A 21999-nucleotide genomic window follows, 5' to 3' on the forward strand; every position below is an offset into this window, starting at 1 on the left:
TATATTCTTCTTTTAAAAACTATTTCTCAATATTATTTAAAATTGGGTGGGGGGGAGGTTTCTTTATGACCCTTTAACGGTAATATAAATATTGAAGTCAATTTATTGGTGACTCAGATGTTGTCAATTAGTTTTGAGTGATTGGCATTTGGTAATTATGAAACGGATCAAATTTATTAAACAATGCCGTAATATGGTATGGATTATTATTCCACCGGGGATTTCCGCAATATGGGCAGTTATCAACAGCCACCTACTATGATAGTAGGAAATATCAGAAAAGGGTATATAATAGCAGCCTTTGAATTTGCAAGCGAAAGAATGAGCTCTGGAGTTCAAAGTAGGGCACAGGAAAACACGCATTGTCAAAAGTGGAGTATGTGCACCTTGTCCCTTTTGAACAAATACACATCTTTCCGTGGTTCGTGATGTGGCTCATCCCATGCGATGGTCACTAATCGTGGTGTCATAAATCATGTATGTGAGCTAAAGTTAATCGATGAATTCAGATGACTCGTGGCCTGAGGATTAGCAGACTCTGGATATGCTGTGTTAGGTAGTTTTAAAATCTGGATATTGTTATATGTACCTCTAGATAAAATAAGATCTATAGAAATTTCAACCATAAAAATTACCTAAAATACACTGTGTATAGTGTGTATCTCATTAAACAAGACAAAGAATATATACCAGGGGTTCCCAATCTTTTTTAGCTCGCGGCGCACTTACAAGTATGGTATTCTGTTACGGCCCCCTCTTTACTATTTGGAATATATAATATGTATATAGTTACTATATGTACATATATATATATATATATATATATGTATATATGTACATATATATATATATATATGTATATATATATATATATATATATATATATATATATATATATATATATATATATATATATATATATATATAGTCCGCCTCCGTAGTGTAATGGTCAGCACGCTCGGCTACCGTTCTGGAGGTCCCGGGTTCGATTCCCAGGGGGGGTCAAATAAATATAAGTGATTTTTTCACTGTAATATTGATTCAATATTACCCTGGACTGGTACCTGAAGCGGAGGGCTGATCACCTTTCCTTCATGTGTAAACGATCAAGATAACTCTGCGTTTATATGACGCAGTGCCCTATGCACCATTTTGGTGCGGATAAGGGTTTATTATATATATATATATATATATATATATATATATATATATATATATATATATATATATATATATATATATATATATATATATATATATATATATATATATATATATATATGTATACGTGTTTGTGTAGGGTGTTTCAATAAGGACGTTCAAACTTTCACAGTTAATAGCGGCCATATTGTTGATGTTACATCTGTCAAATTTATCGTCATTTATTTTATATGGCAAATTACTATGAATGGATAAAACGTTCAACATCACGTGCAAATGATAAAATTACTTTTATCAAAATAAGTGTTTTGTTTGGGGAGCATTCCGCGCGCTTCACCCATTTTACGGTCACCATAAGTGTTCTACCGAGAGGACTATTAGCAGTTTGAAAATGAAAATGAGTTTTATTCTACTTATAATAATTGGAGGTCCCGGGTTCGATTCCCAAGGGGGGTAAAATAAACATAAGTGATTTTTTCACAGTAATATTTATTTCGTATTACCCTAGACTGGTACCTGAAGCGGAGGGCCGATCACCTTTCCTTCATGTGTAAAACGATCAAGATAACAATGTGTTTATACGATGCAGTGCCCTATGCACCATTGGGGTGCGGATAAGGGTTTTATTATTATTATTATTATTATAATTCAGAAATGAAAAAGAGAACAACAAAAAAGAGAATATTTGTGGTTTCAGATAATGAAAGAGGATCGTCTCACGGCGCCCCTCTATACTTTCTACGGCCCCCCAGGGCGCCGCGGCGCACACTTTGGGAATCCCTGATATATACATTGAAAATGCCATGACTGGTGCTGGATTTGTCCTTTAGTATCCGTCTATACACGTGTTTTTATGTATGTATGTATGTATAATCTGTTTTGATTTTTACCAATAATTAAAATGATATTTTTCTTAGATTTAAGTTTTGTACTGAGATTTCTTGGTGGAACTGCATTTTTGTATAAAACAATTATATAGTTTTTTTCCACTTTTATTTTATTTGACCGGGTTTCGTCATTACCGACATGATGATGTCGGTAATGATCAGTCTAATGATGTCGGTATTGACAAAATCCGGTCGCTAGTTAAATAAAATAATTATGAGAAATCGTTAAGGAGTCGTTTTAATATAATATATTATATTATTCCATTACAGAAACTTTTGACCAATAACTTCATACTTACTGTAAGTGGTTATGGCATATTAAGCTGTGTGTAGACATAGTGTGTGTACACACATGCAATGAAAAAACCTCTGTCACATGCGTTAAATAATAAGAAATAGTATACTGAAAAGAAGATTTTGGAAATTAACTAGAAGTAACCACATTTTTTTATTGTACAGTAACATACATATATGTATGTGAAGTATATCCGCACCGTGCATCATGAATTCATAGGGAACATTGGTCATGATTCGTGACTCTTAACAGGTAAAAGCTATATTTTTTTACATGCTTAAGTGAAAAATTGCAGCTTTTAGTTAACTGTTCATTGAAGACTGTTTTATGGTAAGTTTGATTATTTAATATCACGGTCAACTTAATATCTATTACTTATGAAAAAGTCGTACTGCATCACATATTGTAATAATATCTCATTGAAGATCAACTGGTATAGTTTAAGTGTTCTCCATCATTTGTGAATAAAAACAAATTTTACCCATCTCATTCTTAATATAAGCTGGTGTTTTACTATTTCATATAGCAAAAATGACATTTAAAATATATAATTTATAAATTTTGTACAAGAAAAATAATAATGAGATTTTAATAAAAAAATATATACCCTTTTCCATATAAAATGACAAAATTGGGTGAAGTTATACCACCTACATATTCAATGCCATATACTGCTTTGTTAGTTATTTGTATCTTAAGCATGGAATCATATCATTGTGGAATGTTTTGGGAGATCATTTTCACCTTTCGGGTGGAACAGGGTATATATTTTGAATAATTTATTTGGTATAAATTAGCACTGTGATGTACAAACCTACATAGTAATAATTACATAGGTTATGCTGTAAATTAGTATTTTTTATTGCACTGTGAATGAAAATTATATTTGTGTATGCATTTTTTTCTACTTTTTCATTGATTTTAATATTTTTTAAATTGATTTACTGTGGATGTGCAGTTTCTGCTTGAATGTTGTGGTCATTATACAGTATAATGTTATATTTTTGTATCGCTGATGCCATACTCGAGCTGTTGAATTGATTCATATTATTACAAACATACTTAAAGTGGTAATGAATTTCTGCAATAATAAAAAGCATATTATTTTAAGAAAATGCCTTTCTTTGCCATTGCTTTATTTTAATTCCTCACTCCGCACACAAATCCAAAAATATTATCTGAGCAATACATAAAAAGCGAATCTAAAGACAATGTGAATATGTTTTATGACAATTATTATAATTCATTTAAGCCAGACTATAACAAAAATAATATGACGAAAATAGTAGGTGTCGGTAAATTGCAAAATGACACGGGCTGTAAAGAAGTAGGCATTTTTGATTATTTAGATTTGTATCCAGAATCCTCGTGTCCTTGAGAGTGCTAGTTTGAGTCGTCGAGTTTACCGTCGTCCCACATCTGCCATATTCCTTGTGAGAGCTAGTAGAGAATTGATGAGCTCGGAGTTCCTTTTCACACCGGGTGCTTTTCCCACCGACATGGGACCTCCCCTCATATAGTTTTGAAGCACTCCGTAAAGTTCCGTTGCCATCTGATAAAAACAAATAGTACAAAATGAAAATGCTAAAAAACAAAGTTTATTTATTTTAATACAAACACTTTAGCAACTTATTATTATAGAACAGTAAACCCTCAATTTACCAGTGTGGATGTTGAAAAAAAATCCTGGTTTAAAACATTTCTGTTTTAATCAAAAAATTTAAAAATTCACATTTTCATAATTACAGTTCTATGCAAATGTGAAAGAAAGTTCAGTACAAACTACACATTATAAATGTTGCACATTCTACAATTTTTTATCTCAAGGGCGGTAGTTACCTCTGATGTTTTACCAGCTCATGAACATATTATTGCGGCGGATACAAACTGCTGAATCTTTCTTAGAAATTCTGTAATATTGATTTGTACCATTTGGATTTGCACATAACAAAAGTATCTTTTTGAAAAATCTCATTTAAATCCCTCTTCCCGTTGTTATCATATGTATTATTATAATTAAAATACTCTGAACAAGTGTAAAAAGAAACTTAAGAACAGTATAAAAATGCAATATGTATTTTGGTACAGAAAGGTGGAGAGTTTTTAATTTTTTGGGTATGTTGGAAGTGTTACCTCCTTGTCCAGGTACTTGTCCTGCCAATCCTGCGCAGGGCTGGAAGCTGCGGGGGCCACCAGAAGGGCACTCAAGCTCAGGAGACACAGGGCAGCCAACATCTTTTGCGAGTTAGTTGCGAAATTAAGAATAATATTGTTTAGATCTTTTGTAAAACTTTTGGATATAATATATCCTAAATGGTAAGCATATAACATATCAGTCTGGAGGAATATATCAGATTCAATATTCTCTATTTAATATAAAGGAATGTTTTTAGATTTATTATCTATGAATTCATAATTGGCATTTTACTCTATTTGGGACGTATGAGTATACCAATATTGAACTTGATACCAATATTGTTAATACTAGTGCAAAAATGTTTCCACTTCCAATATTTTCCCCCTGCCATTATAAAATACTTAGAACACAGTCCTTAAATCCAGAGAAAAGGTGTTGTATAAAGATAATAATCAGTCACATGTAACAAAGTAAGTAACAAGTTTAGCGGTTAAATGTATACTATTGATGTGACATTACACTTCTGGTGGAACAGGGGAATGTAATGACTATGGTGTAATCTTACACATCTTCCTTTTTTGTCTTCAGATTTCAACAATCTTATATTAATTTATTTTCAAACAAAAAATGTGAAAATACCATTCATCTGATGTGATGTTTTGATCAATCTCGATAGATTAGTTGTTCGCTTCCTGATGGTGGTCAATATGTCAATATGAACATATTTTAATTTTAGATTATTTTTCTTCTGGCCTGGATTCAAGTAGTGCATAGGACACCACATTGAAATGTACGGTTGTACTCGATAGTTTACTATATAAAAAGAGGGCGATCAGTCCTACGCTACAATTTTTTGGATCTAGGAGTGGAATATATTTGATGGGATGCATATGAGGTAAAAGGAGCTTAAGGCAAAGGACATTACTCCTATATGGGAATGAAAATGGAGGAGTAATAATAGTTGCTAAAGGAGAGAAGAGGAGATAGCTGAAAATTGCAATTTCGCTACCGCGAACATGCACCATCTAGAGGACAAAATTAATTTGAATTTAAAATTACCCTGGATAAACTGAGGTATGAATCTTGCCTCAAGTAAGATAAGTGCATATGGCCCTGGTCAGCAAGGTAAGGAATGTGATATGTTATTATTATTTTACCGTAAAGTTTAATTGAAACACTGCATTGATGAAAGGAAGATATGGTAATAATAAAACTCAACTCGATGTCTCGTAAGCATGCGTGAATTCTGCGCCTTTCTTATAGGCAACTCTACTAACATCAGTGCTACACTTTGAAGCTCAATTAATGCGCAGTTTTGAAACGAGCATTTACAACAAAAAAACAATATTATTATTATTATAGTCCGTAACATTATATTATTTTTGTAGTAATTACAAAGTGATATTTTATGTTAAGATGACGAATGCCTTACCTTTATAAGTTTGTCGGAAACGAAGACACGAGTGATGTTCGTGTTAAATTGAGGAGATGACTGAAGTTGTGTCATCTGCCCGTCCTTATATATTGCCGAGGAATAGTGCTCACCCTCCACTCGTGATGGGGGCTGTTTATCATTACAATCCAAGATAAATATCGTTCAATTTAATAGATGTTTGCTTACGATATGTTATTAAGTCGTCCTCGAATGGGCGATAAATAAAGTTATTATCGACTAGCGATATACCATGTCACGTATGGTTTTTTTCCTGCTTCTTTTCCCTCCAATACACATACAATGATCCATAGGGCACTGAGTTTGATTGCAAGAGTTTTATCGCGAGAACATGAGATATACACCATATTATATATGAGTTTGTATGTGTGTGATTATTATATTGATTAATATTATAAATTTGTATATCTTATATATCCAGGCGAATCGAGTATATTGTAGGTCGAACCTCTTTTATTATGGGTTTTAATTTTTGACCAATTTTTTCCTTAGGACCTTACAAGTATCCCTGCAGAAGTCCCATCCATCTATAAAAGTGTCATATCCTGGTTTTCCATTTTCCACAAAACAGTCAGAGCTACAATAAAAGAAAGCCGACGAATCAATAATGATCAGCATTCAATTATCTACAAAGTATTTTTTATTTCATTTTGATAAGATTCACTCTCCACTTGAAAAAAAAGGTTGATGCTTAAAACGCATGAACTATTTATATATTTTTCTGGAAGTATTACGTGTACTCAGTGCTCAGTATATACGTATATTACAATGCTTAAAACGCATGAACTATTTATATATTTTTCTGGAAGTATTACGTGTACTCAGTGCTCAGTATATACGTATATTACAATGCTTAAAACGCATGAATTATTTATATATTTTTCTGGAAGTATTACGTGTACTCAGTGCTCAGTATATACGTATATTACAATGCTTAAAACGCATGAACTATTTATATATTTTTCTGGAAGTATTACGTGTACTCAGTGCTCAGTATATACGTATATTACAATGCTTAAAACGCATGAATTATTTATATATTTTTCTGGAAGTATTACGTGTACTCAGTGCTCAGTATATACGTATATTACAATGCTTAAAACGCATGAACTATTTATATATTTTTCTGGAAGTATTACGTGTACTCAGTGCTCAGTATATACGTATATTACAATGCTTAAAACGCATGAACTATTTATATATTTTTCTGGAAGTATTACGTGTACTCAGTGCTCAGTATATACGTATATTACAATGCTTAAAACGCATGAACTATTTATATATTTTTCTGGAAGTATTACGTGTACTCAGTGCTCAGTATATACGTATATTACAATGCTTAAAACGCATGAACTATTTATATATTTTTCTGGAAGTATTACGTGTACTCAGTGCTCAGTATATACGTATATTACAATGCTTAAAACGCATGAACTATTTATATATTTTTCTGGAAGTATTACGTGTACTCAGTGCTCAGTATATACGTATATTACAATGCTTAAAACGCATGAACTATTTATATATTTTTCTGGAAGTATTACGTGTACTCAGTGCTCAGTATATACGTATATTACAATGCTTAAAACGCATGAACTATTTATATATTTTTCTGGAAGTATTACGTGTACTCAGTGCTCAGTATATACGTATATTACAATGCTTAAAACGCATGAACTATTTATATATTTTTCTGGAAGTATTACGTGTACTCAGTGCTCAGTATATATGAATATTACAATGCTTAAAACGCATGAACTATTTATAGATTTTTCGGATGTATTACGTGTACTCGGAGTTAAGTGTATACGTATATTACAATGCTAAATATTTAATTTTTATACTTTGAAATGAAAAACGAACTTTCACAATATTTACAAAACATCTTTATTGGCCTTTGTTTTATGCTTATTTTACGAGGGTTAACTTAATGCAGAAAGTTTGTCTAATCAATAAGTTATACAAAAATCATAAATCATCACTGGAGATAAAATAGTAAATAACTTAAAACAGTATAATTGGAACTGTAATTCGTTACGTTTTTCACTCGAGAGAATCAGTTTCTATGAAACCAGATTTTACATGCAGAGTCGAGTTTAGAAAAGATTACTTATTGTAATTTTGAGATCTTATTTGGATTTCTCTTTTTTCTTAAATTATGTGCTAAAAATACAAAAAAGCGATAGAAAAATTAAATAGTATTAGAGGTGGAAAGGCACGTAATCCAAAAATTATAGAATAGATGCAAAATAAGGAACAGTAGAAAGCGAAAATAAATATTAAAACAAAATTAAGAATATTAAAATAAGAAAATATATCATGTTTACGTAAAGGTTTATGGTAAAATAAATAGCTATTAAAATACTACGTTAAGATGCTTCTTAAGTTGATCGTGTATTGTCCATATAACTTTCATTCAATATTCAACATGCTTTTAACAAATCACGATTTTATAATTAACAGTTCGGTATAGGAAGGTTTAGGATTCAAAGAGGAAGAGGATATATTTGTTTACATTAAGTATAGTTAGTAATAATACATCTCCATTGTCATTAGGGTATTTGCGTTGCCAAGAATAGATTCCTCGTAGTGCGTGTATCGCCGTGTAGTCGTGTAGTGCGTCTATCGCCGGCGCCCCGCGTCAGCCATACTCTTCGGAAGAGCCAGGAGAGAATTGATGATCTCCGAGTTTCTCTTGGCTCCTGGAACCCTCACCATCGACACGGAATCTTCTGTCAGGTAATTCTGAAGTATTCGGTATAATTCCACGGCCAGCTAAAAAAGGAAAATCAAATTTCTTAAAATAGGATAAAACTAAATAATTCTAATAATTTGTGGGGTCAATCATTAATCTTCCAATGCGTGTGTGTTTTAATTAGTTTCTTTATATATTTTTAAATAAATTATTACAATTATGAGAATTTTTTCGACTACTGCACAGCATTTACTCCGGGTTTATTTGCAAATATACAAGAACGCAGGGATAAGAGATACTTACCTATGTCATTATATGACCATCCGTGTCTTGGCTAATGAAAGTTTAATTATTTTCTAATCATTTTATCACAGCTTCTATAATTTCAGTGAATTGAGTGCAAAGGGAAATTATTTTCCGTAAGCAATGCTAATAATTATTTTTCAGAATCTATACGTCTTATCAAAATGAATGTTTTTAAAATTTAGAAAATAATTTAATGGCAACCATTTTTGCATTCACTTTTTTAAAAACTCTTACGGTTTTTGTGGAAAAAAAAACACGGCCAGGGACACCTTTAGGGGGTCAAGGGGGGAGCGGACACCCTGAGGAGCATTTATATGAAAAATCAAAACTATTCATTTTATTTATAATGAGATTTGACCTAAAACGTGGTTAATTTTCCTAAATTATTTATGGTACCTATTCAGAAAGTTATATGTACGAGTACATCAGGTAAGAATAAAATGCATATCTGCCGTAGATTTGTAATAGGTTTTTGAGTGTTAAAATGTGAATATAGTAAAGTGGGATTATACGACATACTTATAAAGGTAATCGCAATGAAAGGATATTGAAAGCAATAAAACTAAAATTAGTCAATTGATTTCACGACCAATCGGAAATATAAAATTTTGTCGGGTTTCGGTCCCCAGTCAGAGTTTCTGGATTCAAACCCACTCTACCTCAATTCAATTTTTAATAATGTGCCGCTTAGGCTTAGAGAAGTAGTACGAAATTGAAGTGTTTTTATAAATAATAAAAACACAATTATTACCATTTTTTAATAAAATGATAATAATAAAAAAAGTAAAAATAATTTAATAATAATAATAAGTAAAAAAATATGAAATTTTATTTACATGTGTATAAAATGAATTATATACTTGTTTATCTGAGAGAATTTTTTTTTTAATAAAAATAAATTATATTTCCAACAAACATAAATAATAATTTTAAGTCCCTCTCCGAGCACAACTTTATTGGAGAGAACTGCGTTTTTAATTTTAAGATTTAAAAATAGAAATGTCTAGAAAATAATATAAAATTATAAAAATAAATTTTTGTAACCATATTAAATAAAAAAAGTTAAGTTTCCTTTGCTTTTCTTACTGGTTAGCAAGAGTAACTGTGAGTTAGTTAAATCAGGTGCGGGTATGGAGGGGATTGGGTGCGTAATTACCTCCCTGTCGAGGTACCTGTCCGGCCAGGCCTGCGCGGGCGCGGAGGTCGCGGGGACCAGCACCAGGGCACCGCTCATGCTCAGGAGGCACAGAGCGACCAACATCGGGGGTGACTTACTAAACACATCAAAAATAATCTAGTTTTCAGCAATTATTAATGCAATATTTTTAATTCAATAAAACCTTCTTCGGCAATACCAGATTCTTACTTTTTCCTTCCACTCCAGACTTGTTCGTGAATTTATTATTATTACCAATTACCAAGGAATTTGAAAGAGTAGTTAAATGTCTAGAAAAAATAAGAATATCCGATGCAATAGCAAAAATAGTTAAGTTTATTAACAAGAATCTTAATATCGACGATAAATGTATTAGTATCTTTTAGACCTTTCTAAAGCATTCGACACTATTGGTCATAATATGATATTTATATTATGATATACTTTCAAGTGGTTGAAATTTAAAATAAGACAAGTGATCAATCAATATTTCACATGGAGTGGACAAATCTTATTTACAATATTCATAAATGATCTTTGTAATTTACATATCGATGATTTGATCATAAGTTTTGCGGATGATACTGTCGTATTTTTCCGAGGTAACAATAAAAAAACACATGGCAGACAGTCTATAAAAAAACTGAAAAATATCTAAACTGTATTAAGAATTGACTTCATACTACTTACTTAACCCTTGACAAAAATAAATATATTTTTTTTCAATTCCAAATAAACACTAAAACTTCACATAATGCCGATTCAGCATAAAAATCCATAAAAACTATTGCAATTATTATAATGCATGGAATTGCCCTAAATAAAAAAGTAGATATTATAAAATATTTAGGTATACAAATAGACAAACTGAAAATAATACAAAAAACTCACAAAGCTTACTTACATCTTTTAAAACTATACGTAACATACTTCATACAAAATACTAATACTACGCTCTATGTCAGTCTATTCTCAAGTACGGGATTTTTGGTTATTGGTTGTGTGGTTCGAGTAATGCATTAATAAACTTATGACGGTCAAATTATATGTTAATATTATCCTTACGTGTACATTTAACAATAACATTTCTCTAACGTGACGCAAGAAAGCGCCTCCTAGCAAAGCTCACAAATCACAATTGACTCACTTTATGGTAACGTATATAGAACTACAAGATCCAAAACACATCGAACAAGATTAACACATACCTCTTTTGGTCAAAAGATCTTTAAATACTTGCTATAATGTTGTACAACCTGTTTCTATTAAAAATTAAATATAAAAGAACTATTCATAAATGGATAACGAAAGTGGGTAGATTTGAAACAGACCGTATAATTCAGCCATGTCGTATTTGATTTTATAAACATTTTCTTTCATTGTAATTTTATAAATAAACATTGTAAAATATGCCCTCGGCATGGCAAAAAATTGTAAGGGCACATTATTGTAATTATGTAAATGATGAAATAAATCAATAAATGAAATAAAATTTTTATTGTTTGACCCACACAAGTATAGTCGAGTTTTACACATTACGAATATATACTTTAATAATGTATTTTTTTATTATTTATAAAACATATACTAATAATACGAAAATCGATGTAAACTTTTTTGCTATTTGATCGTTTGTCTCCTTTTGTATTACATCTACACGAGAAGTATGTATTATATATGCACATTGATTATTGATTCAAACAAACATAATAGGATTGTCTTAAAAGTTAGACCTAACTAACCTTCAAATAAATATTTAGAATATTTGGACACGTACGATAGTCGTGTGGAGCTGAGACAAGTGACTCAAGTTGTATTGTTTTCCGCCCTTATATACCTCCAGGACGTCTTATCCACCCTCCACCCGGGATCACTCACGTGACTCTTCCTTACAAATTTATTAGGAAGTATAAAAAATATTCATATAATATGTATATGAAAAATGTTATAACAATCATTTAATTAGTGGTGAGATGGACACTTAATCCAATGAATTAACTCCAATGAACGAACTTAACGATTATTGTACTCGTATATTGATGTTTTTTTTTATTCATTGGTAGTAAATTAAATATCCGTGTGACGCATTATAAGCTGGGATAATTTTCACGTAAATTATTGGACAGTATACATATATTCTAAACCGTATCCGCAACCAATCGTGCATAGGGTACTGCTTCGTATTGACGCAGTGTTATCTTGATCGTTACTTACACGAAGGCAATGTAATTAAATCTGCGTTTTAGGGACCAATCCAGGGTAATATTACATAAATATTAGAGAATAAAATCACTACTATTTTTTTTCACCCCCCCCCCCCGTGGGAATCGAACCTGGCACCTCTAGCATGGTGGCTAAACACGCTAACCATTATACAGGCAGACAAATAAATAAAATGCAGTATAACAACAACAATACAATAAATAAATATTATACAAATAATATTTTTTAACAAAAATTAATATTAAAAACGGCATGGAGATTTAACACAAATAACATTTTTATTGAAGTCGAGATATCAAACCGAATCAAAATAAAAGGTGACCAAGGAATTTGTGAGATGATCATTTTATTTTATAGTGTTTGCGTTGGAGATTGCTATTAAAGTTCAAACAGAACGATTCCGTGACTCGTATTGTAGGAAAATATATCAATAACTTTAACTGAATGCTCACAATAATATACTGATAATAGTTTATCATCAAATTAATCTAATTTAAAAGAATATTTAATCACCACATGAATAAATTGTTATTGTTAATACGTAATAAATGTTATTGATTGGATTCTAAATATTATATAGAGGAGCGAGAAGAAAAAACAGAAAATTTTCCTGGAAACGTTTTTGTCGGGATTTTCAGTGATACATAATTTTATACTAACAACCATTATTTTCGTTATTGGTGTGGTTTTCTGAATAGTGAAAAATTCGTCAGTTTTCTAAATATATCGGCTTTTAGTGTCGGATGTTATCGATTATCTTTATAAATAATGTGTCATGTGATAACCACTTGAATATCTAATAAAATAAACTTCACAGCGTTTTATGTTTTTTGCATATTTGAGAAAATATTATTTTCTAATAAGTACAGTTTTTTTTCAATATTGAATATTTCTTTTTTTTATATTGTCTTGTTTGTGATATTTTATAGGTTCTAATAATTTAAGATGGATTTTGAGTTACGGATTGATATTACGGAATTTATTGACATTTTATGTTGGTACTAAATTATTACGATGGCAAAAATGTATTTTAAAATAATCGGCCAGGTTTTTTTTTAATGCGGTATATATATATATCTGAAATGGTGGATTACGTGAATTACCCTTTCCTGCTATTTTTAGAATCGGCTCAATAAAAGTATAAAAGGGCGAAGGGGGAGGAGGATACACAATGACGTATATGGATATATAATTATAGGGATGAGTCATTGAGCGATGAACTCGTTTATAGGCGAGTCTCTCTAGAAAGAAGTGCTGATTTATTTGAGCGGATTTGCCTGATTCGGGTGAATCGTCATTTTCAAAGATACATAAAAGTTCACGGAGACATATCAATGCACATATAAAACGAGTTGAATATTTAGATTTGTAATTATTTTCTTAGTAAGTCGCAACTCTCCTATCGGAAAACAGGACATAACAAGGAGCATAGCTACAGAGAAAAATAAACTTATCTCAGTATTCTTTTGTCCACGGATATAAGACAAGAAATAAGTTACGTAAATGAAGAGGTAGAAAAAAAGGTAAAACCACTGAAAAGGTAATAATGCGAAAGTACGTAGGGTGTTCCCAAAATAATGGCTATTTACGATTACTTCTATTTGTGTAACTAATATTCAATATCTGCATGTTTTATCAACACAATTTACTTTCAATTGTATGAATTAACTTGTCCCATCGCGAAACCAGCTATCCTTAAAAAAATTTACAGCTTGCTTTTTTAGTTCGAGTAAAAGCTTGTAGAAGTTGGTGGTGATTCTCAACGTAAATCACTAAAAATTCATATTTGACTGCCGTGTCTCTCATATTATCTTGCCACAGCTGCGGTCGAGCGTGGAGCTTTTTAGGATGCTTTATTACTAAAGATTGTCATAGTGGATCTGACAACAGTAAATGCTAGTATTCTGTTGTGCGGTAACAAGTATTATTCCCTCCCAATCCGAAAAATTGTCATTTTAGTAGTTAGCCCACAGAAAGAATTATGCACACTTTTAGAAGACTAATTGTTTATTTCGGGATTGACGTACGGAATCAAGTAGTTATTAATTGACACCAAAATTGGTCACCATATGACTCGGCACGCTCTTGAAGTTCGCGACAAGTTTCCATTTTCCAGCACCAAAATATAAACCAGGAACTCCGAAGTTTTTAATTGACATTATTTTGGAAACACCCCTCGTTGACATATCCGGAACAATTATTATTACATCGATTGGAGATGTCGGCTGCAGGTTGTGGGTACGTTTGGTGGGGGACAATGCGGGGAGAAGGGGGCAGAGATTCTCGTAAGTTGGTCACAGGGTGGTATTCTCCTAGGGTGGGTACATATCTGGGCTATAATTAAATTTCCCTGACTTTATTTAATTATTCCCTGACTAGATTTAATCGTAAAAAAAATCACTCATCATCTCAACGAGGTTTGGTAGCGACGCTTTCTATGTACGATAGCCAAAGATCACCAAAGACAACGTCGCGACGTTACAATATCTCTCAACATACATAAACTCTTTGAACTCAGAAATAGCATTTTTCTTTCGTACATTTCGTTTTAGCATTTCGCGAAATGTTTGCCATTCAAAATAAATGATATCAACAGTGAAAGCATTGATTTTAGAAACGTTTAGCATTTACTCGACGTCGCATCTACCCGACGCGCGACAGGGCGTTACGAGGTTAGACGCTCGGTTACGAAATTGTCTCGAAAAAATCAATTCTCTCAAATTGCAAAATGAAATCGATAAATATTCACTTTTAATTGGTCTCAACTTTTGTGATGTATGTAATCTACATTTCTTTTTCCTTAGTATCTCACCAGCAGACCTCTAAAACAGTATTTGAGGGTCATTCCTTAAAAAAAACATTGCACCTTAGAATTGTGTAATTAGTCATGCCCTAAAAAAATATACAACGCAGCCAAATGAAGAAATGTAAGTAAATTATTGTTGAAAACGTTTTTTTCACTGTCACATTATTGTAATTAGAAAAAGGGTCTTTCGATGTGTGAAATATTTCAACCGTTCTTTTACAATTCTATTGATGTTACCTAAAATTAAAAATATATTTATTTATGTTTTTATTTATATTTTCTTATTAAGAATTTGATCCACAAAATAATTGCTCAAAAACGAACATATACATATGTACAAAATTGTAAAATTGCTCGAACCAGTCTTCAACTCAAGGGATACTGAGATTTTAGGTTTCTAAATAGGAACTCATTTACCAATAATAAAGGTTACATAAATATGTCGTGGACATCCATCCTTTACATAAAGCATGCCTATACGGGACAGGGTCTATTTACAATATGAAAGATCACAAAAATTCCCATACACAACTCCTTTGTTTATTTTTTAATCATGTTTGTGGATTAAGTCCTTCCTGCATGACGTCAACCAATGTTCGGTAGAATTCACGGAATAAGAAAATCTCAATTAATATACTATTTGAAATAAGTATTTATTTGTAAAAACGTGCAAAGGATTTAGAAATTATCGACTCTAACATGCATCATTATATGAAACATTGTATTGTCATTGTATAACATTTTATTGATCGGATTTGGGGGCGCAGCAGTTTGCATTATATCTTCAGTTTGTGTAATGTGCATGACGAATATCAACATACAACAGTTATCAGTTTAAGATCTTAATGTGAGTATTTCATTTCAATATCTGCCATCGAGGGTGGATAGACATTATTCGTACATAATACATTTTTGTTCATTTCCAGGAAGGACGTCGAACAAAATAGTTTTTATTCGTTCGAATTTATTGATATTAATTAATTAGAAAGAAAAAAGCTGGGAGCCGGTCTGCCGGAATCTAAGCCCCTCGTTCGGGAATCGGTAAATTACAATTTGATAGTGAACTGTAAAGCAGTTTGAGAGATCACTGAGAGAAAAAAAACGCTCTTCAAGATCTTATATAAGTACTTATGGTAAACCGAGTATTCGACTAACAAGCATGAGCGTTCTTGCTTAGAATTTTTCATTCGAGAATTCGAGAATTTATAGCAACTTTGATCATAAATAGTAAACACACTCACGCTTAGGAATTGTCAATCTTTTCTTCTTCTAATCCATATACGCACCTATGGTGTATAGGGCTCTGCATAGTATTGACGTAGTGTTGTCTTGATCGATACGTACATGAAGGCAAGGTATCAATCCTACGCTGGGAATCGGCTATAAATAAAGGAATGGGTTAGACAACAAGATTTAATATATTTATTAACTTTTATTTTATTGTTACGTGTGTTCTTATTTAGAATAAATATGATGAAGATGTTAATGTAGAAAGAAGTATAAAATGAAGTCCGATGACAAGTCATAATTTGGTTCGGTGGATTATCAATAATTAAGTTTTGTATTTAAGAAATGTATTTAAAAAACTAAAACGTTTAAATAAAATTAAAAAAGTAAATTAGGTACAATGTCGCCTTTACAAAAATTAACCAGTAAATAGCTACTTTTGATAAAACAACATTCCAAATTCATACATTTTATGGAATTCTCTCAATTTCTTATTATTGGATAATCGCCTTTAACTTTAACATTATTTTGAACATAATGAAACAAAAACATAAAAGATACATTAAATTGATTCCTACGTAATTCTAATTTTAAGACTATTTCTCCTATATTTCCTTTGCCATATATGTATTAGTAATGTCATTATACCATACTCTACTTTACTTACGTTATCTGCATCCTAGCAATCATCCACCCTCCACGTCCATGAATCTGGAAAGTAGAACTGATTACCCTGTATATAGATAATCAGAACCGCGTGGATTCGATGTGGTGCCCCATGCACCATTTGGGTCCGTATAGAGCCCAATAGCTAATCGATTTAATAAATTAAATATTTGGAAATAATATCGAATTTGTTGAAATTCCGATAAACAATTCAACTTGATAAGCAGTGCACTCGAAGAAAGTAATTAAAGGATGTAGGATGAATTGAAGAGTACGAGTATATTATTGTGATGGTTATAAATAGAAGAGTAGATATTCCAAAATTGATTCCTGGTCGAATTCGCACTGGCATCGATGACTAGAATAAATAATTTGAATTCTACTTCAAATAATAATAATATAAAATTGCGTTATTGTATTGCACGAGGTAGGCCCTAGGTGCGATGAGCGAATTACTTAAATGCGAAGCTGTCGCTCTCGACTACGCCACTGGCGCTGTTTTCGATATATGAATTTGGGGTTCCTACACCTCCATAGCTACTACAGTCGACTCAGCAGCGGGCAGAACCTGCGGATCTGGTTATCGGTTCGGCTGTAGTGGCAGTGACCTCCCGCGGACCTCCCTCCGGACCGCCGAACCGTCGGACTTCGACATCTTCTTATGTCATCTCCGAGATTCGCCACCGTCCTACTATTCGGCGGACCGCTGCTGACCGGTATTGCAAGACACGACTCCACCGTCCGCTGCAAGACAGGGCAGGAGACAGGATGATAGATGGTGAACTCGTGTCCGAAGATTCCTCAATATTAATCGGGTACATCCATAATGTCGCCGCTAATCCAATGACATTTGCCCGCAGAATAGATTATTGAATTATAGCGAAAAAATACCGGTTCGTTTCGGAGTGAACGTACCATAATAAGCACCATGTATTACGATTATAGCTAATAATGTTTGGGTCAAAGTATTCATTTTACATAATCAAATAAAATAGTCGACGTGTTTGAATTTCGAGAAGAGCGCCGCCCATTAACAGTCACATCAAAAATGCATATTGAATATTTAAAAAAAACGGTTTTTAGTGGTGTTCGTGAATGTTTTCGAGATATAAAAACGTAATGCAAATTTATTATAATCATAAATAAAACAGAAAATCATAAACAGCGTTTTTATTGGGTAAAGCTTCGATAATGTACATATGACCAAAACAGTAATTAACTGTGAAAATGTATGTATGTTATGATCCGATCTAAGCAATAGTAATGAAGAAAGAACGCGAGATGACGGACTCTTTGAAGAAGGATTGATCGAACGAGATCATCTAATGAACCGATTCCATTTATCCTTTTTTCATCCTTGGAACTGGTTTTTGATTATATTGTTTAGCTTGTTGGGAATATTATATTGTAATGGATACATGCTGATTTATTAACATTATAGGACGAGCAGGGGAGGGGATGACCTTGGTGGAAGGTCACAGGGGGGAGGAACCCGCAAGAGCTACCGAACCGTATTATTTATTGTAAAATAAAAGTAATTTATTGCCATTTGAAATACATTAACCTTTGATTTAATTAAATTCGATCGTTTTATTTTATAACAAAAAAAATTAATAACGTCCTTAAATTGGCAAGTCGTCCGAACTTGATATAACAAAAAATATATATTGTTTAATATATGGCGCTAAAATCCCTAAAAATATATTTTAGTATAATAGAAGCCACCATACATTTTCCTAATTTTCAAATATGTATAATTATTTCAATAATTATTTGTAACTCTCGTAAGAAGTCTTATTGTACTTATTTGGTGGATATATAGATGGTATAATAGTCCGGTTAGTTCATCATTCTTTTTCGTCCCTCACGTTAACTTAACGTTTCATTTTTACAAATTTCTCCTTGCGGAATTAATCAACTTTTCAATTGGAAAAAATTGTATTTAACTCACAACTTTTTAAAGTATTTTATATTATTTTTTTCATTTTAAGATTTTTTTTTAATGGTTTTTACTGACATTTCTTGAAGAAATTGCATTTTATACAAAAAGAAAAAAAAAACTATGGGTTTTCTACGTTTCTTGTAAATTTAAGCAGAAAAAAGTATTTACTTCTGTTTTACTCCATATTACTCCAGAAAGAAGCATAAAGTTTGGGAATACTTATGTCATACTTATATTTAAAAGGCCTCTATTTCTGGAGACAAGCTAATTCAGTGAATCGTTAGTCCGTACGGGTGCTGTAAATAATTAGATTTCATGTTTATTAAATACATAATTTTAATTAATTATAATATAAGTCAGTATGAGAGCATCGGATGAGCGTCGAACATGGTTTGGCCGTGCATAAATAATAACACGTTCCCAAAATAATACATATCGTCACTTTTCAGGCATCTAACGTCAACCGTTGATTTGCGGATTATATGTGTAATGTGGTGTAATTTGTAAATATTTACATCGAGTTTATTTCAAATTCTTTAGTTTATTGTAGATGATAAATAAACTGAATTACAATAATTGTTTGATTGCAGAATAAAACATTTGGTTTTATATTACACAATTATTTTTGTTTAATTTTTGTGTTATTTTATAAGGGAAGTTTCCAATTTTCTTACCCAAACTCCCGATTTTTTGAAAGTGAGATTTTTTATCGTAAAAACAGTGAAATTTTATCAGATGGGAAGGGTGTATGTCTCAAATTATTTAAATTTAATAATAAAAAAGAAATTGTTAAGTGCCTCTGTTTTGAGGATATTGCGTCGTGTATTGGTGTCCACAGTTCGATGACATTAGCGAAACATATTGCCTACACAAGTGCCACTCATTGTTATAGAAATGTCATCTCATTTTTGGGAGTGTGCGGCAATTTCGGACCGCAAACACGTAGTGAGGTATACAAATCCGGTGAAAGAAATCAGTGCACTTAAAATAATCATCTCGATACTAAATTACATCAAAATGGGAAACGCGTGCATTACACAAATGCAATAACATATAATTGAGCTTTTGATTATATTTGATCGAATTCGACAATTCCGATTTATCGAGTCATTATATGTTTTTGTACTATCAATAATAATTATTAAATCTCGATACACCCAATCTGCCCGGTAGAACCTGTCTTTATTTTATTTGGATTGTCCTTTTTAACCACATTAAAGAGCTACTGCTAGAATTTGATACATACTACGCTACTGGTATCATTATCCCGGTAGCAGTATGTAATTTAGAGCATACTACATATTTCTTCACTCGATTTGTAACAAAAATAACTCCAAATGTCATTTGCAACCAACTAATCAACATTTATTTAAAAAATAAAACAATTGTTGATATCCCATAGTTCCCGAGAAATAATCTGCCTCCTTACTCGGTAATTTGAAAAAAAAGAAAATAATAAATTAATCGAATGCACACATGTTCTATACTTATTTTCGATAATGGGTTATTTTTCAGTGCTCATCTAGCTTATTCGAATCCCAGACAATCCCATTTTATTTTATTTATCAAAATAAATAATATTTAGTGATTTTATATTTGGTATATAATAATAATGTTTTTTTTTATATGCTATAGGTTCCAATGGTTCCAATGGAAGAATCATTTCACCCACACTGATCCCGCGGTCACTTCCTGCGCTGCCGACTAAGGTTCGAATAGAGAGGTTTATTTTTGTTGATATAAAAAAAATCAAGTTAATATATATATATATATATATATATATATATATATATATATATATATATATATATATATATATATATATATATATATATATATATATATATATATATATATATATATATATATATATATATATTATTCTATGTATTGAAAACCCCCGCCTTATGATTAGTTGAAGTTAAGGGATTTGGGATAAACATAATAAGGGACCAATTCATCCATCCGTCAGGTCCTTTACAAATAACTGCAGCACTTTCCCAGGACATCACTCCTTCCCAGAGGTCGCGACCGCTCCGAGGATCTTTTTATAAATTGTTATTTGGCAATATTAACATATGGCTTCATTAATGCACATACTTATATGAAATTCCTCGCAGATTGTGGTCACAAAGGAATACAAAGAAAAAATATGTAAATTTCTAACCCATCAAGTGACAGTGGTATACAAGGTACAATGGAAATTATGTTTTTTACTCAGATTTGAGTCATGAATTCTAATATTGGGAGCACCAGAAAAGGTATTTGATGACAGCTACGTTACTTAAATTTGCATGTTCTCAAAAATACATAAATGCTCAACTGGAAAACAGATTTGGTGGTTTGTGTTCAGAAGTATAATGAAGTAACGGTAAGTAATTCCGCGGCGTGAACCTCCAATTTGTGTGATGTTTTGACAAAACTAATATGATAACGAATGTGCCAAATCACTTACGTACGAGGTACGAGTATACAATGGAGAATGTATCATGTTCAGTCAATAAAACGTATCATATAATTCTAAGCTGTTGACAAGTGTAATGACTAAATATTAATTTAATCATCATTAACGGTGAATCGATTATTACATATTCGACATAAATATTCGTTAAAATATATAATATATTTTTAGTTCATTTTAATTTTTCAATACCTGAATCATTTTGGAAAAATTACATAACGAAATTGTTTCATGATTTTTTTTTCATAAGTATTATATATTTTGTGCTCGTTCATCTTTTTTTAAATCATAAATTTTGTGTTTATTTATTTTAACTTTATGTCTATTTTGTACCTATGCACTATTAGGCGTAAACAGGGTTTAGATAAAATAGTAAATAATAATATTTTAAAAATATTTTATGCCGTATTTAAGGAATATTTGATTGATTTAACAAACAAATTTAAAAACATGAAGACATCAACATATATTGTCATACATAATGTTATCTATAACATATTAAGCTGTAAGAATCCATAACTCACTAGGAACATTAAAGTAAACAAGAAAATCTAGTTTGACCTCATGTTGTGAATATTAAATAT

At 31.5% G+C, this 21999-nt stretch overlaps 2 protein-coding genes across 3 annotated transcripts; both read right to left on the bottom strand.

Annotated features, from left to right (window-relative positions):
• Nucleotides 1–3444: 3444 nt before the first annotated feature.
• LOC148303060 (pigment-dispersing hormone 1 peptides-like) lies at nt 3445–5955 on the bottom strand. The gene is made up of 3 exons (XM_088270637.1): nt 5913–5955; nt 4477–4578; nt 3445–3895 (listed from the first exon to the last, which is right to left on the bottom strand). The coding sequence occupies exons 2-3, from the start codon at nt 4576–4578 to the stop codon at nt 3746–3748; spliced, it is 252 nt and encodes an 83-aa protein (XP_088126763.1). The 5' UTR covers nt 5913–5955; the 3' UTR covers nt 3445–3745.
• A 1849-nt stretch (nt 5956–7804) lies between these two features.
• LOC148303061 (pigment-dispersing hormone 1 peptides-like) lies at nt 7805–17400 on the bottom strand. 2 transcript variants are annotated; one of them, XM_088270644.1, is made up of 4 exons: nt 17014–17400; nt 16361–16499; nt 10091–10208; nt 7805–8708 (listed from the first exon to the last, which is right to left on the bottom strand). In XM_088270644.1, the coding sequence occupies exons 3-4, from the start codon at nt 10193–10195 to the stop codon at nt 8556–8558; spliced, it is 258 nt and encodes an 85-aa protein (XP_088126770.1). In that variant the 5' UTR covers nt 10196–10208; nt 16361–16499; nt 17014–17400; the 3' UTR covers nt 7805–8555. The 2 variants fall into 2 exon arrangements, with proteins under 2 accessions (XP_088126770.1, XP_088126769.1); XM_088270643.1 differs by lacking the exons at nt 16361–16499; nt 17014–17400 and adding an exon at nt 11833–11885.
• Nucleotides 17401–21999: the final 4599 nt, after the last annotated feature.

Source organism: Brachycentrus maculatus, unplaced genomic scaffold (genome assembly GCF_059751285.1).
Source record: "Brachycentrus maculatus isolate JH-2025_06_01 unplaced genomic scaffold, ASM5975128v1 h1tg000388l, whole genome shotgun sequence".
Lineage (NCBI taxonomy): Eukaryota > Metazoa > Arthropoda > Insecta > Trichoptera > Brachycentridae > Brachycentrus > Brachycentrus maculatus.